General features: G+C 40.7%; 1 protein-coding gene across 1 annotated transcript; it reads left to right on the forward strand.

Moving 5' to 3' along the window:
- Nucleotides 1-186: 186 nt before the first annotated feature.
- On the forward strand, nucleotides 187-27749 carry LOC119797908 (forkhead box protein O1-A-like). The gene is made up of 3 exons (XM_038307166.1): nucleotides 187-944; nucleotides 23727-23918; nucleotides 24005-27749. The coding sequence occupies exons 1-3, from the start codon at nucleotides 387-389 to the stop codon at nucleotides 25157-25159; spliced, it is 1905 nt and encodes a 634-aa protein (XP_038163094.1). The 5' UTR covers nucleotides 187-386; the 3' UTR covers nucleotides 25160-27749.
- Nucleotides 27750-27879: the final 130 nt, after the last annotated feature.

The following is a 27879-nucleotide window of genomic DNA, read 5'->3' on the forward strand; positions in this document are numbered from 1 at the left end:
CCCCTGTCTTGAACCGCCCATGCTGTCCACCTCTGATTATAACTAATTGTTCGACTGGTGACTATACGTTTAATCAGTAAGCGTTTGAACGCATCCTGAAGTCACAGAGCTCTAAAGTCCGAGCCTGTGAGAGGACCTTGAATGCAGCACCAAACTCCTCTCAGGCTACTTGTTAATCGTCACAGAGCGGCAGAGTTCAGAGTTACCGATGCAGGAAGGTGTGTGTTTGTCCTTCACTTAAAACTCTGAGGAGAAAACTTAACGGTTTGGCTGTTATTTTCTTCTTCTTCTACGGTGTCCTTTAAAAACAAGTGTTTTAGTTTCCTGTTTGTATCTTAATTGGATGCGAGTGTTGATGTGAAGGGCAGACCCGGTGTGACCCAGACATGGCTGAGGCTCCCCCACCGCAGGTACAGCCTGTCGACATCGACCCGGACTTTGAGCCGCTGTCCCGGCCGCGGTCCTGCACCTGGCCGCTGCCCCGGCCGGAGCTGGTGGACCCCGCCGGGTCCAACACATCCTCCCCAGCGCCGTCGGTGCAGCAGGACTCGGGAGGAAACACGGATTTCATCTGCAACCTGGGCTTGTTGGAGGAGAACTATGAAGAATACACGGAGGAGAAACCTCATCGCAGCGCCTTCCATCAACCCCACCACCATCATCATCATCACCTGCAGCAGCAGCAGCTGCCAGGTCCGCAGCTGCTGCCGCAGCAACAGGTGTCTCCCCCTTCGGTCCCTCCATTAGGGGCCTCCGGCCAGAGGAAAATCAGCTCCTCCCGTCGTAACGCCTGGGGTAACATGTCCTACGCTGACCTCATCACCAAAGCCATCGACAGCTCACCTGAGAAGAGGCTGACCCTGTCCCAGATCTACGACTGGATGGTCAAGAGTGTGCCCTACTTCAATGATAAGGGAGACAGCAACAGCTCTGCGGGCTGGAAGGTGAGATAATCCCTGAGACCATGGGAGAACTGAGATTATTTTAATCCCAACTACAAGTTTTAGTAATCCTGAAACAAACCACAGCAGTTCTAGCAGGGAGGTCAGATAATCTCTAAAGCAGGAGACAGTATGAGGAAAACCTTCAACACCTTTCAAGTGTTTATGCTTTCACACAGCATTACCCCTAACTCGTGGGTATTCATTTATATATGTGGCATTTAATGGGAGAATGGTTACCTTTAGGTCTACTAGAGATCAGTATGAACATACAAAGATGAAACACGGTGTTGGCAGCATCATGTTGTAGAAAGACTGAAAGTTAAGCTGAATGCAGGGCAGTCCTGACGGGAAACCAGATTAAAGATTTAAGGCTGAGAAGAATTTCACAATTGACATTGGCCCTAAAGAGGCAGGGGAAAGGCTTGGATCTAAGCAAACTCGTGTGGCCTAGTCAAAGTCCAGACATAGATGCTTTTCCCCCCCCTGCAGATGCTCCCCGTCCAGTCTGATTATGCTTGACTTCTAACAAATCAAATCCAGGTGAAATATTTAATAGTTTTAAAACCATCGCTGCTAAACAATCCTGCAGGATAAAATAATTATTTTAATTATTTTCCTCTTTTACAAAACCTAGAAAGCAGACATGTCGTCATGTCTGCAAAAGCATAATTTATTTTTTGTTATACTGTCCCACCTGGGGAGGAAATTACTCAGCAATGATAGTTAGAAATTAACCGACAGATAAAAGCAAAAAAGACGAGGCAAGTCCAAGCCTGCAGAGAAAGCATGAGTCAAATTGACTTTTCGGGCCTCACGGCTCTGACCACAACCTTCATGCAATCTCGGGAGATGTAATTTCAAAGCTGTCAGGAAATGCCTTTGGGAAACCTCAAGCAAATATAGTTCCCATTGTTTAACACCCCATCATGAATGGCGTCTCATGCTCTCACTCTCCTTTCCTCCCCTTTTTCTCAATCTACACCTTTGTACATGTAAGGGTGCGCTGGTTGATGGGGATTTAGTTTCCTTCTGTTAGGAGCTCCCTGGGCAATAACAGGAGACGACGCAAACATCTCAATCAGAGTTGTGGAGTGTGTCGGAAGGGAAGGGAAGGAGGGGGGATCGACGTCAAACATCCTCCATTCCTGAGTTGTGTGTTCATATCTCTGTGTCCGTGTCTTCTAGAGTTTCCTCAGCGGATGCTAAAGCTTGGAAAAAAGGGTTCCCCCTCTTAATCTAATGGCTTCCTTTGGTTTCCTCTCTGTCCTTTTGCTAAAGGTGTTGGCCACTCTTTGTTTTAACTACAGAGTTATACCTTTTTAATAAGTATTCGCACCCAACATGTGATTTCTTCATTTTTCCTCCCTCTTATCTACCAAGAAATCAACTTCCTCAGTTCCATATCAGCACAAGAATATTTTCTCTTAACTTGGAATCCACTCTCCATAAAGAACCAATTAAAATCAAACTCTGGAAAAGATTTTTCATATCCATAGCAAAAGCTCCAGCCTGTCTGTTTTATATAAAATCAACACATCTTTCCTTCAGTCTCTACATTCCTGAATCTTGGCACCAATGCCAGGCTTAGGAACCACAGGCTGATAGTTATTTTTGCACTTCCTTGTTAAAAGAAAAAACACTGAAGTCCCCCCGTCACAATGAACTACTGTATGATGCATTTCCTGGTTAGTGGATGAAAAACAGGGCCATGTGTTAACATCTCCAAGCCGGCAAAACATGAGAGGTCAGTGGTGGAAAAAACAGGAGCGATGTTTGGTGCTTTGATGTTTTTTACACTTTGTACCAACCACAAACTTTCATGGACGTTTATGGCTGCAAAATAATTTTTAGCACATTGGCCAGAAGTTTTTTCCTCCATGTTTTACTGCATCCCCTTTAAATGTCTTCCTTTAGTAATGCGATCACGACATTCAAACCCGAGCGCATGGTTGGGCACCCTCCATTTTTGTTACTCTGTGCCAGCGCTGCAACTGTCAATTCTTTTAGAAGTTTAGTATTAAATTATTTTTTTTTATTAGTCTACAATGATATATTTTAAGTTAATTAAGCCTTCTAAATAACAAATATTTAAATTTTAGAAAAAAATCCAACCTTTATTGCATATTTCATATGAACTGTAAACGACAGAAGCATGTAAAAAAGGTGCTAATTAGGGATGTATTAAAAAATTAATCTAAAGTGGATTCCTTCCATCCATCCATCCATCCATCCATCCATCCATCCATCCATCCATCCATCCATCCATCCATCCATCCTTCCATATTCTTCCGCTTATCCGGGGTCGGGTCATGGAGGTAGCAGCTTCAGTAGGGAGGCCCAGACGTCCCTCTCCTCAGCCTTCTGGGCCAGCTCCTCTGGGGGAATCCCAAGGCGCTCCCAGGCCAGCAGAGAAACATAGTCCCTCCAGCGTGTCCTGGGTCTCCCCCAGGGCCTCCTCCCAGTAGGATGTGCCTGGAACACCTCACCAGGGAGATGTCCAGGAGGCATCCTAATCAGATGCCCAAGCCACCTCCACTGGCTCCTCTCGATGTGGGGGAGCAGCGGCTCTACTCTGAGTCCTTCCCTTAATGACTGAGCTCCTCACCCTATCTCTAAGGGAGACATCTCCTGATAGGGTTGGACTCTGCCAAGGTTGCCCTTAGTCACAGATTCTGTTCATAACTTTTATGAGCAGTATTTTTAGGAGCAGATCTGTTTTGGGGGCCTTAGGATTGCGTCTCTGTTATTCGCAGATGATGTGGTTCTATTGGCTTCATCAGGGCGTGATCTACAGCTCTCACTGGAGCGGTTTGCAGCCGAGTGTGAAGCAGATGAGGATCAGTGCCTCCAAATCCGAGACCATGGTGTTGAGCCGGAAAGGGGTAGATTGCCTTCTCCTGTACTGCCCCTAGTGGAGGAGTTTAAGTATCTTGGGCTCTTGTTCACGAATGAGGGGAAGATGGAGCGGGAGATCGACAGGCGGATTGGTGCGGCGTCTGCTGTGAAGCAGGCGCTGTACCGGTCTGTGTTGGTGAAGAGAGAGCTGAGCCAAAAAGCAAAGCTCTCGATTTACCGGTCGACCTACGTTCCTACCCTCATCTATGGTCATGACCAAAAGAACGAGATCCCAGATACAAGCGGTGGAAATGAGTTTTCTCCGTAGTGTGTCTAAAGTGGACAAATTTTCCTAAAAAACTGAGTTTTGTAGTAAATAAGTGTAAATAATCTCTGACCGGACTCTGATCGATTCATGTTTCTGTTTTAGCAAGCCTCTGCTGTGGTTTTAGTTCTCTTGCAAATACCAGTAAGGCTCCACATAAGAATGAATAACAGTGCCCTCTAGAGGAAGGCAGTAAGATTACAACACAGAATAACATTTCTTTTAAGCGGATGTTAGCTAATTGGATGGAACAAATTTTAATCTAACAAAAATTAAAAATTACTATTCTTAAGTCGATTATTTTTTTTAAATCCATAGTACATACATATACATGTAATTATAATATATATATATATATATATATATATATATATATATATATATATATATATATATATATATATATATATATATATATATATATATATATATATATATATATATATATAAAGAAATTTAACATTTTTATTCATTTTGCAGCTTTTATTTAATTACTGCTACAGGTACACTATTTCTTCAGCAGAGGGCGAATCAATATACTAGATGACGATTCGATAACCAAATAAGTGGTCCATTACTTCAGTAAGGGCTGTCTGGGTGAGAGGCCCCTGTGCCAACTTTGATCAGTATGGACGCAGTGGCTCATTAATAAAGGCGGATTTATGCTTGATCCATCTTAGCATCCATGACCCTCAAGCGGGCCAAAATCACACAATGCAAGGGGATGTCATCTGGCCGTATATATACACATCCAGGAGGAGGAAATCTGTGTTTAATCAGAGAAAAACGCAATCAATCTGACTAGATGATTTGATAGAATTGATGACACATTGGCGCTATAGAATTAAACCAAATCACTGCATGAAAAGTGAGATTTTCGTCCCCGTAAACCCCCGTAAACTCCCGCAGATCTGCCTGATTTTCGTCAGTTTCCGAAAATTTGCAACCCGTGCTTGTCCGCGTTTGTCGTGCCACAAATTGTCGGAAACGTACCGTGACGTATGTGGAGAGCGATCTGCTGTACTAATGGCCCTAATTAGCATATGAATGCAGCAAACCCGTGCGGCTGGCCAGGTCTGGCTTGAATAACCTTCTCAGTATTGGCTGAAACCACTATTCTCAAACAAGTGAAATCGCTCGTGATTGGCAGCAAAACCACACGTGGCCACGCCAGGCTTTAATTTTCTTACTGAGTATTGGACGGAACCACTTCTTTTTAAACAAGTAAAGTCGCTCGTGATTGGTTAGCATATATATATATTTACATATATATATTTATTCATATATATATATATATATTTATTTATTCATTCATATATTTATTCATTCATATATTTATTCATTCATATGGTGTGTATTTATGTTATCCTACACTACTACACAATTATTATGCTACCATCAAGGACATGAATGAATTTATACAGGAAATGAACATTTGCCAGGAAGCTGTTTATGCAAAGAAAGAGCTTTATTAAAACACACACAACTATATACAACGCGCATCCAAACACATGCGTTTCTAAAAATTAAAAGTCCGTGAACGGTCCGTTTGCTTCCTCGGGGTTGGAGGTAACTGGCAGCATTCCCTCCGAGGCAGGTCCGATGTGCAGACGCCTAGTGTGCGTGGCTCTGTACTTCGGCATCGCTTCTAACCGGGACTGCAGCTTAACACAGAGTTCAGTGAGATCCGGCCTACGAAATGGCGGCGACCGTACAATCCATCCAGAGACACCGCTGACGACGGCGGACTTCCAGAGTTCCACTTCCTCATCTGCCAGCACACTCTGCCTCGCTTTCAGCAGCTGAAAAAAAAAAACAATGAATCAGCGCACTGCGTATGGACACAACACATCTATCAATGCACCTGAAAAATAGTCACCAAATAAAGTCTTACCCTCTTTCTTCTGGCCCGACTCAGAGCAGATAGCCTCCACACGCAGCGTGTTGGCTGGCAGCGTATATCTGAAGCTCCTGCGTACCGTCTGAAAATACGTCTTACAGGCAGCTGGAAAACAATTAAATGAGAGCGGTATAAATAAAAAATCAAACGCAAGTCACAGTAACAAGGAAGGAGAAAACATTAAAACAAGTCACTTACACACAATGTCGTCTTTATCATCATCGTGCAAATCTGGACTTGCTGATTATGGCTCCGAGCAAAAAGGAGGTCTGTGAAAACAAAATGTAAAACTATGATCGGTATCCATTACCTTTTACCGCAGAATGAAAGCATATTCTTTAAATCTTACCCTTGCTCCGGTTCATAGCGCCTGCAATTAGTCTCCGAGTTGTTAAGACGGCGTACTGCTTCCTGTAAATCACAAAAAATGCACTTTAATAAAGCTTGTTCTTGCAAGGCTAGGCTAGATAGGCTAATAGCTAGGCTGCTATTAGCCATAGCTCAGGCTAGGCCGCTTTTAGCTTAGCAGGCAGTAATCGAACATATATTTACCGCTAGCATCTCTTCTTTGAGTTCGTCTTGTTCGATGCAGAGTCGCCATCGCGTCCAAGAGGAGTTTTACCCCGAAATCCCACATACTCCGTCTGCGCTCCGCTCCGCTCCGCCCCGCTGCGCTCCAGACCGCCTGCACAAAGCAAAGCCTACAGCCGCCGCTGTGGTCCCCTCCCCTCCTCTCTGAGTTCCTTGGAGATCGTAGAGGGCATGCGCCAGATGAACCAGGGTTTCCGCGGATCATTAAAAATAATTACAATTCATAATTCTTTTTTTAATCAAGGCCTTAATTGGCACTAAAATTAATTAAATATGTTTATCGTTGCATTTATGATTCTTTAATAAAAATGCTTCTGAAAACAATTTCGTCAGATATTATATCGCTATTAATTTGCGTGGAACTGTTTATAAAGCCGTATGTTCGGAAACGAAGCTCGAGGCGGAGAAAAAGCTAGAGAATATATATACGTATATATGTGTGTGTGTGTGTGTGTGTTTACATACATACAGGAGTCAAGGAACTCTGCTTACAGATCCTTCATATTTCATGTACACTAATAACTTGTGTACATGGTTCTTGTTGATGGCATTAAAATCATTTCTAATAGCATTAAAATAGCATTAAATTAGAGTCACTCATTCCTGTATGAACCCTGTGAGCGCTTAATTTAATATGACATATTAAAAAAATCCCACCATCATCCAGCATATGTTCAGTTTCTGCCCAAATATATATATATATATTTTTGTAGATTTTTGTAACAGAGATAAGGATAATTCAAAACTGCTTTTTTTTTTTTTTATGAACTTGTTCTCTACAACTTAGCATCTCTTTTCATTCCTGTAATAAGAAGTTTCTTTTAACTGGATTTGATTAAACTTTAAGTCCCTCGGTATAAAATAAATATTTTAATGGAGATGAGAAATCTGCTTCCTGGTTGGTGAATAACCAATAGTTTGGATCCAATCATTTAAATAAACGGTGTTAGTTTTTTTTTTTTTTTTTTTTAGATATTTATAAGAATTGTGCTATAATTTCTAGTCACCAATCTGTTGCTGCTATATTTTAATTTGACGAACCGGAATTTGTCGAGGTTCTTTTTCCTGTTTGGTGCGATTGCAATTGCGGATCTTGACTTGGCCGGACCGGAGCGGAGCAAAAAATAGCTCGGCTCCGTAATTTGTCGGTGACGGACGGAGAAGACGATTTTTTGCTCCCCTCCGGTCCGTCCAGATCAAGACCCGCTATTGCAATCGCACCAAACAGAAAAAAGAATGTAGAGAAGACCCGGTTTGTCAAATTAAATTATAGTAAAAACAGATCGGTATCTAGAAATTAGAGCATAGTTTGTATATATTCCCAAAAACTAAGAGCAATTAATTAAATAATCGGATGCAGACTATTGGTGCTTCAACAGACCAGGAAGAAGTTGTGAGATTCTAGAGTGAATCTCACAACTTTAAAAGAAAATTCTTATTGCAGGAATGGATGAAGAGATGATGAGTTTGGAAGCAGAGAATAAACAGAGTTCATACAAACTATGTATGATCCTAGTTATCCCTGTTACAAAAATCCACAACAGAAAGAAAATATTTGGGCAGAAACTGAACATCTGCTGGATGATGATGGGGATTTTTTTAATATGTCAGATTAAATTAAGCGTTCACAGGTTTTATACAGGAATGAGGAACTCTAATTTAATGCTCTTTTAATGCTATTAGAAATAATTTTAATGCCATCAACAAGTATCATGTACACAAGTTATTAGTTTACATGAAATAAGGAGCTGTAAGCACAGTTCCATGACTCAAGTTTATATATATAATATATATATATATATATATATATATATATATATATATATATATATATATATATATATATATATATATATATATATATAGATATGGATAGATAGAGAACATGGTGAAATCATCTTTACTCTCGACAGGCTGCGGCCATGAATTCCTCTTTTCCAGCCACTTTTTGCAGTTTGCATCGTCCTATTCTCTAGCTCTTTCTCGAGCTTCTTTTCCAAACAACTGCTTTATGATCAATTGCAGGAGTTCTGCGCAAATTAATCGTGTTAAAAAATGGTCACTTTTTAAACACCACAATGTATTAAATAAATACAAATGCTGGGAACCAATTCTTTTTTACATTTCTTTAATATTTTGTTCTATTCAGCTACACAAGCATCCTCTTTTAGTAATTTATTGATATGTCGCACAATGTCCTCCTTTTTGGTGCTATAGAAATGGCCACCCTACCCCGAAATCCCCCATTCTCCGCTCCTGACCGCCTGCACAAAGCAAAGCATACATCCTCCACGTGGGCTGCACACCGCGCCGCTCTGGGTTTCTTGGAGATCGTACAGAGCATGCGCGAGATGAACCAGGGTGTCCGCGGATCAATAAAAATAATTAAAAAATAGCATTAAAATAGCATTAAATTAGAGTCACTCATTCCTGTATGAACCCTGTGAGCGCTTAATTTAATATGACATATTAAAAAAATCCCACCATCATCCAGCACATGTTCAGTTTCTGCCCAAATATATATTTATATTTTTGTAGATTTTTGTAACGGGGATAAGGATAATTCAAAACTGCTTTTTTTTTTATGAACTTGTTCACTACTTCCAAACTCAGCATCTCTTTTCATTCCTGTAATAAGAAGTTTCTTTTGAATTGATTTGATTAAAGTTTAAGTCCCTCGGTATAAAATAAATATTTTGATGGAGATGAGAAATCTGCTTCCTCGTTGGTGAATAACCAATAGTTTGGATCCAATCATTTAAATAAACGGTGTTAGTTTTTTTTTTTTTTATATATATATAAGAATTGTGCTATAATTTCTAGTCACCGATCTGTTGCTGCTATATTTTAATTTGACGAACCGGAATTTGTCGATGTTCTTTTTCCTGTTTGGTGCAATTGCAATTACGGATCTTGACCTGGCCAGACCGTATGACCACAGTGTACCAATCTTCTGATGGCTACTTCCAACAGGATAATGTGCCATGTTATAAAGTGAATCATCTCAGACTCATTTCTTGAAACTTTTCCACTTAAGTAATTGTGAATTGAGCATATTGACAGACAATATTTTATTTTTTATCTTAAATGCAAATTTTTTTTAAAATAATTACTGCTCTAAATGTATTGCTCTGTCAGCTAAAGATCTGTTTTGGTCTCTATACTTTAATTAAATAAATCAATTCAAGCTAAAATGTGAGAGGCTATACTAAGCCTGATCTCTTTGTATCAGAGATTTTCTTCCTCAGAAAGATGTCACTTGGGGTAAAACCCCCCCTGCAACCCTGGTTTGCATTTGTATAGCTCACAGCATGTTCATTTACATGTTAAAGCCTCCCCTAGAATTCCATGGGGGGGAGGCATGGGGGGAACACTGCCTAAGAAATTCCACGTCAATTTCTGACAATTTACGGGAGTTTTCGACGAAGCCTGCAAATTGCCGTAAACTGCCGCTAACCTGAAGTTCCACGACAATCTACAGTGCCGTATATTGACGAAAATCCCACTTTTCATGCAGTGAATGATCCCTGATCTGTCTGTGTCTCCATTTGGTTTTTAACTGCAGATTGTATCACACAACAGTACTCTATTTCATATTTTGATTATTTTTGAAACATGTTAGTTACTCTTTCTTTGGGATATCATTGTAAAAGTGCAAACTTTAAAAGCAGGCCACCCCTCCAGTGCAAAAAATAAATAAATATGGTGTGAAATGCAATTGTACCTTCCATCTTTAGAAATGTTTTTTAACAAAATAATTCCTATTCCGTAAGTTGAACCTGAAGGTGGGGGCGGGCTTTCTGTTTAGGATCACTGTACATAGATAACATGCAGCCTCGTCCTGAAGCCCTGCAGAGCTGGATGGAGAAAGGGTGGATGGAGGGCATCCAGTTCAAGCCTCTGTTATTAACTCAGTGATGGGTGGAGCTCAGGGCAAGGGCGATGCTGGTGCCTTTACAGCTTCCTGAAACCCTCCCCCCCCGTCATGGAGAATTCTTTGTTTTCCTTCTAAAAATTGTCACTGCAGCTCAGAGATGCTGATACTTCAGCCACAAGCAGCGGCCCCAGGGAGCTGGGGGCGGGGGGTCGCTTCCCCTGGGATGTCGGTGGCTTTGTAAAATGCCCGAGCTCAGCGTGCAGCAGACGTTAAGCCATTTACTGGTGCTGTTTTTCTCAACGAACTGTGACACTGAAAAGGAAGTGGCACTCTCAAGCGCAACAGGCACAATTAGTTTTTTTATTTTCATTCTAAGCATCTTTTTCTGCAGTTTCCAAAAACTATTTACTCCACTTTGACTCAGCAGCACTTTAAAGAGAATTAATACCCCTTCATGGATTTTTATGGCGGCTCTCAGTACTAGCTGAAATGGTTCATCATCAGGAGGACTGCACCATCTTCTTCCAAATATTTACGTTTGCTCTCTGTGGAAACTGATGATAGATAAGCCTGAACGTATTTTTTCAGGAGGTGAGCTGCCCAGTGGAAACACCCCTCAGATCAACAAGCAGCTCCTGATGAAAGCAGCCAGTTCTCGCTTTCCAAAGTTAGCAAAACAAAAAAAAAAATCTAAGGACAGACATTTAAATGTACCTTCAACCCCAAATATAGTCTATTAATATATTAAATTCAACAACAATAACATTCATATAACCACAAGTTTCAGGTTGCTTTCTTAGGATTTCATGTGTGACCAACACAACGTGGTGAAACTTGTGATACATGGTCACAGATTTACCATTCATTAGGATTTGACAAGAATTCTTGACAATAACAAAAATAAAATTAAAATTAACATTAAAATGAATGAAAACCCTAAATAATAACTTTACTTTTTTTTGTAAATCAAATTAAAACAAAGTTTCCACTATATTTCATAATACTTATTTTCACAGTACAATCTTAAGAAATATTGTTGCTGTCTTTGGGAGTGTGTGTTGAACTCACAACCTTAGGATTACAAGCTGTATGCCCTAACCACTAGGCCACCACTCCCACTTTATAAAAAACTGTAGAAATATAGATCATTTATTTAATAGCATATCAATATGTTGGTATAAAACTTAAAAGTTTTAAAAGTAATAAATAAAACTTTGTGTTTATCATATCATATTAATTGAAAAATATATAACTGCATGTATATATTTCATCAAGTTAGTTTTGTTTTTTTAAGGGGTTGTGACCAGTAAGAGATTTTTGTGATATTACCTTTGACTCGTCATTCATGTGATTAAAATTCGATCTAAGGCGCCTCCTATTCATTCTGACGGCAGAGGTCTGGACTATGGTCTGACCCAAGATGGCCGCCCCAAATGCATGTCGTCCTCGCTGCCGGCAGCATATTAATGTCTATTTCCTTTACGATTTCAGTTATTCTGGTCATGCCATAGTGGTTATTAAGCTTGAATATCTGCATTGGACCAACTCCTGTGATGCCGCTTGTGCATCAGATTTATGGGTGTAAAAGAAACAAAAAGTACAAAGGTTCCTGCTCTGGACTTAAATCTGTATATAAGAAAATGCAAATATTCTTATTACTTGTTAAAAAGTCTATAATTAATTAATTAATAAATTAAAACTAACAGGTTAAAGTCCCAGCCTTAAAAATATACATCTAAAATACGTCAAGCCGCCTATAAATCAACCCATCTTTGCACAAACTCAAAGTTGTAATTTGTGGCTTTCAAAAAGACGGTTTTTAAGATATCTTTTAATGAAATAAAGCGGAAAAATCTCTTATATTTCTTTTTAATTACTAATTGTATTTCAAGTGTAACAAATACAGTCAGAATAAGTAGCCTAACTTTAAGTAGTTTTCCTACGTGGAATCGATAATTCCTACTAGGGTCGAAGGATTACAATTATTTTCAGCCAGTTTAATTGCAATTAAATATTATTTTGATTTCCCAGTGCAGCCACATTGAGCTGCATAGGAGAGAAAAGTCGAGTGCGGTTGGAAAATTGCACCTTAGGCTCTCCTCCCCAGGCTCATTTCAAATGCTTCTGACCTCCCTGTGTTGACAGAAAAACGTTTTGTCATCCAGTGGCAGGAAAATTCAAGCATTACTGAAGGAAGACCATTGACGTCTTAGTTCCAGTTTCCCATGTTCCACCAGGATGATGGTAGTGGCAGCATCATGCTGTGGGGAAGCTGATCAGAGTTCATGGAAAGAGACAGAAGGACAAACCTAAAAGACAATTCAAGTTTGGGGCGTAGATTCACCTTTCAGACACGTAGCGACTCACACCAAAGCCACAAATGCTAACCACAGTTTTCAGATTCTTATAATGGTATATAATTTTGCCTCCACTTCATTATTATACATAACTGACTGTGTGGACTGCCTTGTGTTGTTCTATCACATAAAACCTAACCCAAAAATATCAGCTTTTTCATCATTGTTCATATTAAAAAAGGAAAAATATGTTTTTCTTTCTTTTTTTTTTTTTTACTCTGTTTAGGTAAATTAATTACGATTAAAGAGGCAAAGGCTGTGTTCACACAGCAGCCTGAAGTGACCCAAATCCATTTTTTTGCCCATATGTGACCTGGATCTGTTTTTTTCCATTGCAACCCAGGCCGCTTGGATATTTGGTCCTGAATCCGATACGAATCTGATCTTTTCAAATGCGACCTGCGTCTGAACGACCAGGTCGCATTCATCTGATCGGAATGACACTATTACCCGACAAAGCTCACTTTTCTGCCTCTTTCTACTTAGAAGCAGCAAGAAAAACAAAAAACCATAGCGGACGATAATGCGGAGAGTAGTTTTAAGTTTAAATACAAAGATTGTGTTTTTAAGGTTGGGAAAGATCGCTAGATGTGCTCCAGCACTAACATCCATGTTTACTTCCGTAAACACAGAGCATGCTGGCCTGTGACATCATTAATTCCTCTACTGTGCATGCGGGACACTTGCATTGTATCAATGCAGTTTACATAGGAGATCGCATACAGATCACATGTATTTGGAAATGTGAACGGCAACGAAAAAAATTGATTTCACAAAGAAATTGGAATTGAGCATTAAGGCCTCCAGTGTGAATGTAGCCAAAGAGGTGCAAGTTAATTAAACAGGAGGCAGAATCAGAGTTTTGGGGCAGAGAGTGAGTGAGTTAAGCAAAGATGAAGCATGGAACAGTCAGCTGACTGGCTGGTTAGGGGGCAGCAGCCTGTCTACACATGCAAGTCAGAGGAATCTGTGGTATGTGGATCTCTGCATTGTCCTCCAGCCTGCCTGGGATAATAATCCCCTACTGTATGTTTCTGTTTTTTCAGCAAAGCAAACTTGATCTTAAATACACTGGAGGAAAAAAACGGAGGCGTCAGCGAAAGACACAGAAATCAGGAAAGAAAAATATAACCAAAAAGCTGTTTGTTTTTTTTCCCCCAGTCGTTGCTAAGCTCTCCTTTATATCTTACTTTGTCTACTTTGTTGGCCATCTTCTTTGTTCAACCCATAACACAAAGCTCTCGGTTCCTTTAAACTGTTCGCCTTTGGAAGTAGGTCACTTCTTTACATGTTCGGCGTTAATGAAGCAGCCTTTCTTTGTCAGAAGGCGTCGGGCTCTCTGCCCCGCGTGCTGCACTGCTCTCTCTCGCTTCATCAGGCATTTTTTTTCTTTTCTTTTTTTTTACCGCCCTGCAGACAGACAACTCAGGTCTCACGCTTACGCATCCTGGGTCAGAGGGGAGGGGTGCACAGGAACACAGTGTCAGGAAGTGGCTTGTCCTTTCACTGTAATCTCAGCTCATGTTTTCTGCTTTCCTATTCCCTTATTTACATTAGACTTCTGACAGCGCTGCAGTGGGAGGTACAGGTTACAGGATGGTTCTGATTCAGCATCATTTGCACCAAAAATCAACAACACAGTGATGCTAAACATCATGTCAGCTTCTTTATAGAACAGGTACAAATAGTTATAGTCGTAGTTGGTGTTTACTTCCCAGCTGAGGTCCTGGTTGCTGCACGGATGGTAAATACACCAATCAGGAAGCAGGCTTCCTACTTCATTAATCCTCTGTTAATGTGTGTTTGAAACATGAACAATTGTTCAACATTTCCTCATTTTTTCCACAACTTTTGAATGAAAAACCGTTTAAACAATGCAGGCACGATGAATGCATCTTTGATATAAAACAATGAAGTATTCAAAGAAAATATCAATCAGCTGCAAGAAATATCTCTCTATCTCTATCTTACTGCTTCCTTGCTGGTGAGGCTGCAAGGAAGCTCCCCTGGGAGCTCCTCTGTCCTGTCTGTGGTTTGGCTCTGCTGCTCCGTTCAGCATGTTTGAATTAATTGCAAGTGAGGCCACTTTCACTGTGGTTGCACCTGTTGCTGCAACTGGGCCTTGTTTGTGTACCCATCCTGCGACCGTTACTGCAGGCCTCATGCTTCGCTACACAAGAAACAGCAGCTGTGTCACTTCGATTGTTTTGAAGTCCATGGCGAGGACTCCTTTCATGCAGCGGCTCCTCCACATAGCGTCTGCAGAGAGAAGGCGCGGAGGTCACCCCATTTAGCAGCGCTGCTTAGCCACTAGTAGCTACATAGTTTTGGTTCCTGTTGAGTCGTGCATCAGATGCGGAGCTTCCAGATTTTTAGTTCTCCAGCCAGAGTGAAAACATGAAACTGCACTTAGATCTTTGCTCCAGATTAGTTCAAACCTTCAAAGTAAAAGTTTTCATCAGCTTATTTCAAATAACAGCCACTGAATCCAAAATGTGGTTTTTGAAGATTGACATGGCGGAGCAAACCAAAGTAAGGATAATCATACATGCTTTAATGAACTTCATGCTTTTAATGAACGTCTTAACAAATGCGCAGAACTAAAAGATAATTTTTTCGCCAGTTTTTAAGTAGAATGGATTGGACTTTGATAAGATGTTTTGTTCCAGTCTAAAATCCCTCAACGCTTTTAAGTGTTTGCCCAGGATTGCCTTTAACAGGGCTGAACGATTTGGCCAAACTCTAAAATGATGATTATTTTTCACCAATATTGCGTTTTTATTGTGATTTACCTTTGTACTAACCATAAGCATGCAGATGTTTCATTTCAGGGTTTCTGTGTTTTCATGACCTCGAAAGGTTGCTTGCCCAGATTCCATTGTTTCAGGGCTTTAACCCTTTATAGGGCACACTGTGAAAAAATGTACATTTCAAGCCAATAGTGTTATTGGAATCCAGAACAAGACCTTATTACCTTTGTAACATTCTTGATGGCAAAAATGAATGTTAGTGTAATAACAAGAAACTTGCCCGAATATATTCAGAAAAATAACTAAATTGATTCTATTAGAAATTCAGGTAAAACACTCTGAGTGAAAGAAACACATTTTTTCTGGTTCAACATAACCTGAGAGGCATTAATGCCTCATTACAGTTTCATTACAGTTTTTAGTTTATAAACCTAAATATAATTGTTAAGTAGGCTTATTAACTTTTTAACTTAACTTTTTAACTTTTCAATAAGTTTTTTAACTTTTTTTTTCAATTTAATTTACAGTAGGTAATATATCATTCAAGGGCTCATCTAATTGGTCAAATCTCAAATTAGGATGTACAGCCATGTAGCAGTAGCTTTGCTAAATCGCTGGATATAGATCTTGTGCTTCTAGACCTCACTGAGGGACAGACAGTGTTGGGCACGTTACTTTGAAAAAGTAATTAGTTATAGTTACTAGTTACTTCTCCCAAAAGGTAACTGAGTTACTAACTGAGTTACTCCACAATAAAAGTAACTAGTTACTAGTAAAAGTAACTATTGCGTTACTTTTGCGTTTCTCGCCCCCGTAAACCTCACCACTCAGCCCCCACCTTCTCGCCGTGTGTTTCCAAAGCCAGCTGAATAGAGCGGACGACAAAGACAAGAACCTGCAGACAGTTTAGCATTTATTGCAACTCAACGTAAATGACATCAGGGGGGAACGCAATGTGAAGTTTTATAACAGGACATTCAGATCCGGTGAGTATATGAAATTAATAACTGGGGATGTATAATTCTGAAATCCTGTGTGTTTGGGTTGTTATAGATACTGCAACATCCATCTATCCATCTATCTATCTGTATATCTGTCTGTGACATAAAATATGGATCTCCATCCCTGCCACAAAGGCCATCAAATAATGTTTAAAATTAAAAATACAGTAGGTTGAGAAGGCAGAGTATCCATCCATCCATCCATCCAGATTTCTCCCTTTCTCCATACAGGCTATCATTTCTGGCTGTTGTCAGGTTCATTTGATCGTTCACGCTCTCCATAGTTCTCCTGTGGCGCGAGCACAGAGCGACTGTTGCGCGCCTTTAGCGAGCATGCGCGTTTCCTGTCGCTTGCGCGGTGACTCTTGCCGCCTGCGCTGTGTGGAGATGCAGAGGAAACCGTTATGTGATGGGGAAACGCAGCTCTACGTAACACCGGTATTTCCATGTGGAAAACGCTGTTTTGCTGCTGGAGTCATCCTCACTCTCCATCTCTCTGTGTGCTGTACGTCAACACCCACCAGCAGAAACACCCACCTATTCAACTGACAGACGGAATCTCATCCTCCCCTCTCTCATGACAAGGCGCGCACCTCTGGATGACCTAAAAAATAATCTTTAATATCTCTTAAACAAAAGTAGTACAAACCATATTTTTTTCTGCACAAATCTGCATTAACGTTGCACTAACCATTCAGTCTATTTGCAGAGTTTTTTGACGTGGGTGGGGTGTCCGCTTCACGCATCTACGCACGAGTCCTATCATGAAAAAAGGTTCATTGTGCGACCTGAGTAACGCGCAGTAACGGGGTGTCTGCAATGGTAACTGCGTTATAGTTACAGTCAAAGTAATTAGTTAGATTACTCGTTACTAAAACAAGGTAACGGCGTTAGTAACGCCGTTAGTTTCAACGCCGTTAGTCCCATCACTGGGGACAGAGGGGGTATGTAAGCGTTGTGCTAGTGATCAAAAAGTGTAACTTGCCCTATAAAGGGTTAATGTAACCTTGGTGTGAAAAACTTCTATTTGCATGGCTGGATTTGCATGCTAGCTTCAAGTCTCTTTTCCCCTCTGAGTGGCAACTAAACTCACTTTAAGCATATATCGCCTCCTGAAAGGCTGGGGTGAGAAATTCAGGTTCTTACTCTATTTAATTGTAATTTGACCTAAACTGAGTGCTTGTATGATTTGAAAATTGTGCTTTATTAAATTCTGATTATGTTGTAAATGCATTAACTGCCCAGGCCTAGCCCTAACACCAAGGCATGCTCAAGAGACAAGAAGCTGACGTGGGTCACGCTTTTTCCACACTCTTGTTTCACACAAAAATCCTTATCCATGCTCACAAGTATCTCTTTCATCTTCCAGCTGTCCCACAGTGTCTGGTTTTCCATTTTTGTTTTTGCTAATTAAGTTGTTCTGCACTCTCACCCATGGCTGCTGGAAGTGGGGGGGGCTGGGGGTACTGCAGCAGCCACTAGCCACATTTCTTATGAAGATTTTGCGAAATGATTTTGAGTATTTTTATTTTACTATAAGGTGTATTTGGATTTAATTTAATTATTACGAGGCCGAATCAACTCAAGTTCATGGAAGTTACGTTGTCGTGGCAACGTCAAGCAATCTAGAGCGCATGATCCCTAGACTAGTAAATGTACATTGGCTAATGACAGAAACGAGGAGGAAATATGGCACAGAAACGCATTTCGGATTTGTACACTCATGAGAGACTTTATCTTCACTAACTAAAAATGTTAACACACTTTTATATCTATTCGTGCAGTTTAACGTTACCATGGTATTTTGAGATTCTGTTATTTTTGTGATTGATGTGGAGAATTGTTCAATAACTTTTAAATAGTATAATAATATAGCTATTTTGGAGCTAATGGAGTCACGTGTGACATAAACACAGTGACTCAGGTTCATGCCAGCGGACTAAATCTATTGGTACCCGGGTACCCGCATCAGTGGTACCTGTGATCATTGGGGCACTCGGGGCAGTGACCCCCAAACTTGAGGAGCTGTTACAGCAGATCCTTGGAAATACATCATATATCTTGGCCTGGAAAACTCTAGAAATGTTTGTGGCTTTAAAATTTTTTTTTAGGTGGACTGGAGTAAAAAAAAATGCTCTTTGGATGGTAAAGATTGTAAAGAAGAAAACCTGGTGTCAGGCTTTCTTGATGTGATGCTCTTGAATCTGTGGAGCAGTCAGGATGTCTTTTGTTTTGATTGGGTCGAGGTAAAATCATTCAAAGATCTTCCAAAGGCAGCAGGAGAAAGTCCCTGTGAGGTGCGGCGGATGATCTGCTGTGGCCACAGACCTCAGCTCTGATGGAAAGAAAAAGCCGGTGTACAGACTGAGCCCTGCGCTGCAAACTGCTGAGATCTATGTTCTCCAATAATGACTCATTTCCTGTCTTCAGTTACAGGTTGAGATCATCTGAAAAAGGGAGAAAAATGGAGAAAAGGTCATAGATAGAATGAATAAATGTCAGAGTGAACGCTGCATTTTGCAGCCGTGCTGAAAGCGATAACTCCACCTTTAGTTTGTTCAGCCTCAGTGTGCAGGATGTCCTCTGACACAGGAAGCCTTATTTAAAAAAAAGAGAAAGGAGTCAGTGGAAGAGAAGGGGTGGGGTCATCGGGGGCGGTCACAAAGCAGGGCAAAGCCTTAACGCGCCGCGTAGGACCGCTCTCCTACTTTCTGCGCCTTTCCATGCAACCTGTTTGCATGTGTCGTGGCCGTGGAGCTCATGTTCAGCGAACTCAGTGACCCCACTGCTCTGCAGACTTTTTCACCCTCCCCATCTTCTCTGTGAACTCTGCAACCTCTCCTCACTGTGTAAAAATTCCCATTGTGCCTAATCCTCCTCATGTGGATGTAAGGTTAAAGTTGAACACCTTCCTATTTGGCTGGATTGACCGTTTTTAGAGAAAATTTAGAGATTTTCTAAAAGCATATTTAAATGTATTTCAAATCAAAGGGGAACCCAGCAGATGTAGGGTTTTTATGTTACTAAAACCTATAGATGGCCCCAGAAATCCAGCAGTGGTTTTGACTATGAGTTCCTTTATCTCCAGTGGTTGTCGTCCCTGTTGAACTCTGTGGTTGAGGACATCTGGCTTTACTATAGGCTCACATGGTTATTTAGGGGAAATTCCCTGCTAGCGCATGTTGTTTTGCATGTTAGTCTTTCATTACTCCCACCATCCACAGCTTCATATCAGGTTACATATTAGGACTATACACTCACCGGCCACTTTATTAGGTACCCCATGCTAGTAACGGGTTGGACCCCCTTTTGCCTTCAGAACTGCCTCAATTCTTCGTGGCATAGATTCAACAAGGTGCTGGAAGCATTCCTCAGGGAGTTTGGTCCATATTGACATGATGGCATCACACAGTTGCCGCAGATTTGTCGGCTGCACATCCATGATGCGAATCTCCCGTTCCACCACATCCCAAAGATGCTCTATTGGATTGAGATCTGGTGACTGTGGAGGCCATTTGAGTACAATGAACTCATTGTCATGTTCAAGAAACCAGTCTGAGATGATTCCAGCTTTATGACATGGCGCATTATCCTGCTGAAAGTAGCCATCAGAAGTTGGGTACATTGTGGTCATAAAGGGATGGACATGGTCAGCAACAACACTCAGGTAGGCTGTGGCGTTGCAACGATGCTCAATTGGTACCAAGGGGCCCAAAGAGTGCCAAGAAAATATTCCCCACACCATGACACCACCACCACCAGCCTGAACCGTTGAAACAAGGCAGGATGGATCCATGCTTTCATGTTGTAGACGCCAAATTCTGACCCTACCATCCGAATGTCGCAGCAGAAATCGAGACTCATCAGACCAGGCAACGTTTTTCCAATCATCTATTGTCCAATTTCGATGATCTTGTGCAAATCGTAGCCTTAGTTTCCTGTTATTACCTGAAAGGAGTGGCACCCGGTGTGGTCTTCTGCTGCTGTAGCCCATCTGCCTCAAAGTTCGACGTACTGTGCGTTCAGAGATGCTCTTCTGCCCACCTTGGTTGTAACGGGTGGTTATTTGAGTCACTGTTGCCCTTCTATCAGCTCGAACCAGTCTGGCCATTCTCCTCTGACCTCTGGCATCAACAAGGCATTTCCGCCCACAGAACTGCGGCTCACTGGATGTTTTTTCTTTTTCGGACCATTCTCTGTAAACCCTAGAGATGGTTGTGCGTGAAAATCCCAGTAGATCAGCAGTTTCTGAAATACTCAGACCAGCCCTTCTGGCACCAACAATCATGCCACGTTCAAAGTCACTCAAATCACCTTTCTTCCCCATACTGATGCTCGGTTTGAACTGCAGGAGATTGTCTTGACCATGTCTACATGCCTAAATGCACTGAGTTGACGCCATGTGATTGGCTGCTTAGAAATTAAGTGTTAACAAGCAGTTGGACATGTGTACCTAATAAAGTGGCCAGTGAGTGTATTTTATCTAGAAAACAAAAAAATACCCAGAACGTCTCACTCCATCAACTTGGGGCTGTTTTCCTTCCTGATGGAGTTTTGGCGGAAGAGGGTTGTTTGGGTTACAGTAGGGATCATACCTTTAAAGGAAATTATTTCATGTGGGCTTTAGTTCTGAATGTTTTTGAAAAAGAACAAAATGCGAGTCAAAATAGTCTGAATTAGTGCAAAATATTACACATAAGAGATGCCATCAGCATCTGGTCATTAAAACGAGCCATTGTTTTGAATATTTCAGCCCTGAAATTACTTCCTTTTTACTTTCAAGGCAGCAGATTAAAGTGAGCGATGGGATATGTCTGTGCAAATGACAATGAGATCTGAGATTAGAGCTTATAAAGTACCTCAAAGTGGATTTCAAAAGAACAATAGTTTTATTTAAAGGGTTTTCTTAAGAAAACACAGAAAAGTGCACTGTGTTTTTATATAGGTGCAGATTCACATTACATGTTTATTGATGGAATAAGGTTATTTACACCAAGCGTCTATAAATATATATATATATATATATATATATATATATATATATATATATATATATATATATATATATATATATATATATATATATATAGTGTATTTTGCTAATTAGATTTCACTTCTACAGATGAGCATTTAAAAATGAAAACAAGTGGCTGCATACAGCTTAAAGTGATAACAGACAGGCTTATGGGAGGAGTTTGGATCTGATTCATTTTAAAAGACTCATTCACAAAAACACCTAGGTGCTATTTATCAACATTGTTCCCCTCAGGATATAGTTATTCAATATAAAAGAGCATCAATAAAAAAAAAAAAGTTAAATGACAGTTTTACTACCAGTCGAGAACTTTCGATTCCTATTGAAAGGGTCTTGGGGATCTCAACATCCTAAAAAGCAAAGACAAAAAACTAAAATGTGAATTTAATCAAAGAAGCACAGAAAACTGACTTCACTTTCAGGATTTTTTTCTTTTCGTATTGGATAAATTATGGCTGATTTGATCATTTCAAGAGTTAGAGATGTAACAGGTTCCTCGAACTAATCTACAAATTTGTTTTATTTCATAATTTGTGGAACCAGCAGATATTTGGACTTGACTAGATCGATCTGACATTGATATTATTATCAGTATTGTTCTAATATCCAAGAAAATTCTAGATTGAGTATTGGTGAAATGAGCCTAATCCTATACTATATAATACTATATTTCTATAGTAAATATAAATTAGGTCAATACCTCTTGATCAAAGTGTCCCCTTTTTACGGACATCTGTTGTTTTTACATGAAATAAATCAAGGATATCCAAAGTCATATTTAAGTGCACAAGTGTTTAAAGACTAGATTAAAAACTATATTTCCATTATATATACTGTATGTCCTGCTATTTAATCCAGGGTGGAATCATTAGCAGCTTTGCTTATGTTGGAAAACAGGAGGTCTCTCCTCTGCCCTCCCTATTTGCTCTGACTGCATGGGGGGCTTTCAGGATGAGGCAGCTACCTGTGCCTGTGACACGGTGCTTATTATGACACGGTCGGGTAGCATGGAGAAACTCACAGCACAGAGAGACAGTAACAGTAGAACGATTGCTGCTTTCACGTGAGATCGCTAAATGCACACAGAAGTCACTAGATTTTTCTCTAGTAGCTTTTTGAAGGAAGGATTTGCTGAAAAGTCCCCTAATATAGCGACCCCAAAGTAGCTACATTGTCAACACTGGAATATCTCCAGTTTTTCTTAACTACTGAGAGCAGAGCAGCTCACTGTAGCTACCAGTTCACTTTGTACACTAACAGCTTCACAGCAAGACAGGCGCTGGTGTTGGTTTTTCAAAATAAAGTACATTTTGAAACATATATTTACACAATACTGTAGTTAATTTTCAACTGACTAAATCATCTGTCTGATCCACTTTTTAAGCAGACCTGTGAGGACACCACTGCATGGATGAATTCCACTAAAGATGGTCAAATCAGGAATTATCATGGTCCTGCTTTAGGATATTTATCCTTTAATCCTGGAGATGTTCTTCAGGTGACTGAAGGACAATTTTGTTGCTGTCTTTATGAGCCTCTGCAGGTTCAGATCTGAGTCCATCACAACACCCAGATTCAGAGCCTGATTGCTGCTTTCTATCTGGATTAACTGATGCTGGGTGCTAACTCTGAAACAGTCTTCCTTTGTTCCAAAATGATTATTTCAGTTTTGTCTGGATTCATCTGCAGAAAAAGTTTGAATGCGTTGATTTCTTCTACACATTTACCCAGAGGTGGAGTCGGCTCATAGCTGGGCGTCGTCTGCATAGTTGGTCATTTCTGTAATAGTTTTTAGAGCTGAGTTAGAGGGAACATGTAGATATTGAATCGGAGGGACCCTAATATGGACCCTTGGGGGCCACCTCATGTGTACTGACAAAAAGAAATTCCCATAAACATCAAATAGGATTTAAACCAGTCCAGTGCTTAAAAGAGCATGTTATAAACAGGTGTCCTGTATCCCTGAATGTTTTAACGATAGTTGTAATCCAATGCCCCTCTGTAAGCAAATCAATTCACTGAATCTCTGCATTTGATCTCTGCAAAGCTTTTTTTCTCATGTTGCTTCTCTTAAAACCTCTTATCTAAGTTGGATTTTTTTGTCTGACTAGAACTCCATCAGACACAACCTGTCCCTGCACAGCCGCTTCGTGCGCATACAGAACGAGGGGACGGGGAAAAGCTCCTGGTGGATGCTTAACCCTGAGGGAGGAAAGAACGGGAAGTCACCTCGACGGAGAGCCGTCTCCATGGACAACAACAATAAGTTTGCCAAGAGCAGAGGAAGAGCCACAAAGAAGAAGGTAGACACGTCTCTGAAGAGCATGTCTGTAACATGGGTTGCTTTTAGACAGCTGTAGGAGCTTTCCGTGTGTTTTTCTGTCCATAGGTGACCTTACAGGAGGCTGCAGAAGGGGAAGGAAGCAGCCCTGGCCCCCAGTATTCTAACTGGCTGGGAAGCCCAAACTCCCACAACAGCGAGGATTTCGAAGCTTGGAGCTCCTTCAGAACGCGCACCGGCTCCAACGCCAGCACTCTGAGCGGACGCCGTTCACCATTCCCGTCTGAGACGGACGACCTGGCGGAGCCCGAGGGACACATGTTGTTCCCCGCAGCGTCGGCGACCAAGTTGGCCTCCACCCTTCCCAGCCTGTCAGAGGTGTCCGGATCTTTGGGCCACCACGGCTCAGAGCGGGTCATGGAGAGTTTGCTGGATAACCTCCACCTGCTGTCTCCCAAAGCCCCCCTGCTAGGCTCAGACTCTCCACATCCCTCAAACGCCAGCAGGCTCCAAAGCGGCTCGTACGGAGCCTCTAGCCTGGGCCAGGACTACAGTAAGTCCATGTACGGCCAGTCGAGGCTGAGCTCGCTCTCCCCGGTTCCAATGCAGACACTTCCAGAGAACAAGCTCGGCGTTTACGAGAACCAGTTTATCTGTCCAGCCGGGCTCCTTAAAGAAATGCTGACGGCTGATGCAGGGACCAATAGGGACACTGTGCCTTCCAGTGATACAAGGGCGTCCGACACTGGAGGCGCAACTGGTCTCATGTCTGCTTACAGTAGCCGCAACCGCATAGAGGGTCATCCTGGTGTTAAAATAACCCCCCCCCATCAGAAGCACACAGGTCTACATGTAAACTTGCAGCCTGTACATAGCCATGCTGCTGCTCCCGCAAGAGACTTGAACAACTGTAACATGATACCACTAACTAGTCTCTCGGGGGTCCCTCAGCGCCTGACCAGCATGAGGACATGTATGCAGCCTCGGCAGGGATGTCCGCCTCACAGCAATGACTTTTCAGCTGCCTATGGCAGCAGCTACAGGGAACTGAGCTCAGGTCACCATCACGTCCATCATCAGGAGCGGCTGCCCAGCGACTTGGACAACATGCCCATCGAGAGGCTGGAATGCGACCTGGAGTCGGTGCTCCACGACACCCTGATGGATGGCGGCGGGCTGGACTTTAACTTTGACCCGGCAGCAGGACCTCACGGGTTTCCCCAGAGGGTGAAGAACACCACGCACAGCTGGGTGTCGAGTTAGGAGGCAGAGTTAGCTCCATCTTGGTTGGTGTTACGCAGGAGAAATGTGTAAATACTGAAATAATCGTTCCACCTGTAGGACTATTCTTATAAGTAGGTCTATACTATGAAAAATATTATCATATTTAAAACAAACTGACGTAGAGATTGAAGCAGTTATTAGATAAGATGAAGGACAGTTAGAAGGATGTTCCTGCATTGGCCAAGAAGTGAGACTTACCTACAGATTTTATCTCAACAGGTTTAGGTTGTTTTTTTTTTTTTTTGAAAAAAACCTAAAGATAACTTCTTACCTTTTCTCCACAAACTAAAGTATTTGTTCTAAATCTGAGCAACAATTCAGGGCCCATACAAAAGTTCAAAGTTTTATCAAAAGGACTTCTATCATCTTGAATTAAGTCTTGACTGGCTGTGGTTGGTAAATTGTTATTTCCAAAAAGGTGAAGCATCTGAATGTGTTTTCAACCTTTAGCCCACTCATAAGCATACATTTGGGGAATTCACCAACATATTAAAATGAAGGGGAAATGGAGTTAAACTGGGTTTATCCATATCTTGGTCAAACCGGGGAGGATTGATGGTGTTCAGGTCAGGGTTGTTAGCTTTACACTGTGTCTAGGCATCATTTTGCCCAGGGAACATGTGAAAGTGAAATGTTTGGGAGCCCAGCAGGTTCTGCTGGTTCATGTTCTATTGCTTCTGCCTTCAAACACTTTAGCATATTCCCACAAATGCTCGTATTTAAATGTAAGTTAAACTTAAAGGGACAGATCTATTCAATCTATTTCTATCTACAAAAACTCTTTAAGTTATAGTCAAATCTGCCCAGAGCTTCCTGTCAGAACATCAAAGAAAAAGAAAACAAAAGTTCTAACAAACAAACGGCTTCCTAGAGAGAGCCTTTTTATTTAGATATTCTATAACTGATCGTTTTTAGGGTCTGGGAGGGGCTGAAACAATCAATCGGATTAATTAAGTACATAGACTCTAGCTGACAGTGCAACCCCTTCACCCTGTGAAAAACCCTATTTTTGCAGGGTGATGACCAGCTATGTTTTGTTTGTTGTTGTTCAATCTCACACACACAGCCGCTACTCCAACCTTAATGCAAAGTATTAACAAATCGCTTCAAAAATGTTCTATTTTCTAATGAACGACACAAACAGCCAATCACAAGCAGAACATTTTACTTTCCGTATGAAGCTATTTTTTTTTTTTTTCTCATTATGATGGGAGATTCCTCCTTTGTACTGTATTGATGTGTAACTATCTGTATATAAAGCATAAATTGTTGTAAAGTGGCTGTTGAGGACTTCACAAAAACAGAAGGAATACCACCTTGCATGTAATAAGTGTTTTTTTAAGTTGATTAGGCAACTTTTTTTTATGTTCTTGCCTTTATGCTTTAAATAAGTGTTGTTGTTTTGTAAATAAAGCTTATCTAAATAGGAGTCCTTAGATAAACTGTGGATTTAACAGAAAAGTTGTTTGAGCACAGATCTGTGTATTTCCAACAATTGGACGACTTTTTAAAGAAGAGAGATTTCAAAAAGGTGATGGGATAAATTTATTCATCAAATTTGATAAAGATCAACATAAAAAACGGAGCAGTGTTGATTCAGTGTCGCACCAAATACTCGCTGTAGTAAACCGTAAGATGAGTGCCTCTCCTCTGTGCCTTTGCTGTCTTATCTCTTGAACTGTTATTACGTTTCAATAACATTTCACATTCAAATCTAAGTGAGTCTTTTCTCTCTTAATACAAGTGAATCCTTGATTTTAGCAGGCAAAATGAAACAATTGAAGAAATATTAAAAAAAAAAAATTATTAGGAGAAAATGTCATATTATTATGTAATTATTCTACTTTAAGAGCAGAAATTCTCATTCTGTTGGCTGATCATCTTAACCTGCTCAAATTAAGGGTATATACAATTATCTTAAGATATTTTTACTTATTTTTGGATCAGTTTTTGCGCTGTTTGTCTCACTGAACTGGAATATGGCTAAAATTGTCTCATTCCTGGATGTTTACGTGTTTCAGTCTAAACCGTAGAAATGCAGTTACGAACCGTCGTACCTCGACATGTTTTACCTCTGAAGTATTGAAGAGATTTTAGAGCGATTTTTCCTCAAGCAGTCAGATTCTGACTTTGCACTTATCTTTTACCTATTTTATCGCATAATTACAGGGTTTTCTATTCTGTATTTTAATTCTGAAATGTAAATCGTGTTTTAATAAGAGCAAGGCTTCATAGAAGTATTTATTCTGTTTAGAGGATTATAGCCATCAGCTTTCAATAAATATTGCATGATATATTAACTTAAAATGAAATAATCATCAGTAAGAATGATCTTTAACCTGCAGTAAATTACTCAACAAAACTTTGCACAAGATTTGGTTAGAGCTGTTACAAACATCAAGATAAAGGTTTTGTAAATGAATTCAAGATGTAATCTTTACTACTTTACTTGGAGGCAGTCAATGTAAACATTTTATCACCAGTATCTATGTTCAGATATTTTTGAAAGGCTTGTTTATACCATTCGATAATCAAAGACCTTTTGTTAATAAATGAAAAAAAAGACAAATCCATGTGTGTCTGTCGATTATTGAGGTCTGATGCTGCTGATTCCTACTCCCATCACAGCACTGCACCCATATAGAGAATGGAAAAATATGTACAGTGAGGAAAATTACTATTTGAACACCCTGCTGTTT

Source organism: Cyprinodon tularosa, unplaced genomic scaffold (assembly GCF_016077235.1).
Source record: "Cyprinodon tularosa strain WSP-4 unplaced genomic scaffold, ASM1607723v1 ctg600, whole genome shotgun sequence".
In the NCBI taxonomy this organism is placed as follows: domain Eukaryota; kingdom Metazoa; phylum Chordata; class Actinopteri; order Cyprinodontiformes; family Cyprinodontidae; genus Cyprinodon; species Cyprinodon tularosa.

Bases quoted from the DNA above. Each gene is read 5' to 3' on its own strand.
- LOC119797908 (XM_038307166.1), top strand. From the start codon at position 387: ATGGCTGAGGCTCCCCCACCGCAGGTACAGCCTGTCGACATCGACCCG. The intron at 945-23,726 runs GTGAGATAATCC...TTGTCTGACTAG, and splicing joins ACAGCTCTGCGGGCTGGAAG to AACTCCATCAGACACAACCT. The intron at 23,919-24,004 runs GTAGACACGTCT...TTCTGTCCATAG, and splicing joins GAAGAGCCACAAAGAAGAAG to GTGACCTTACAGGAGGCTGC.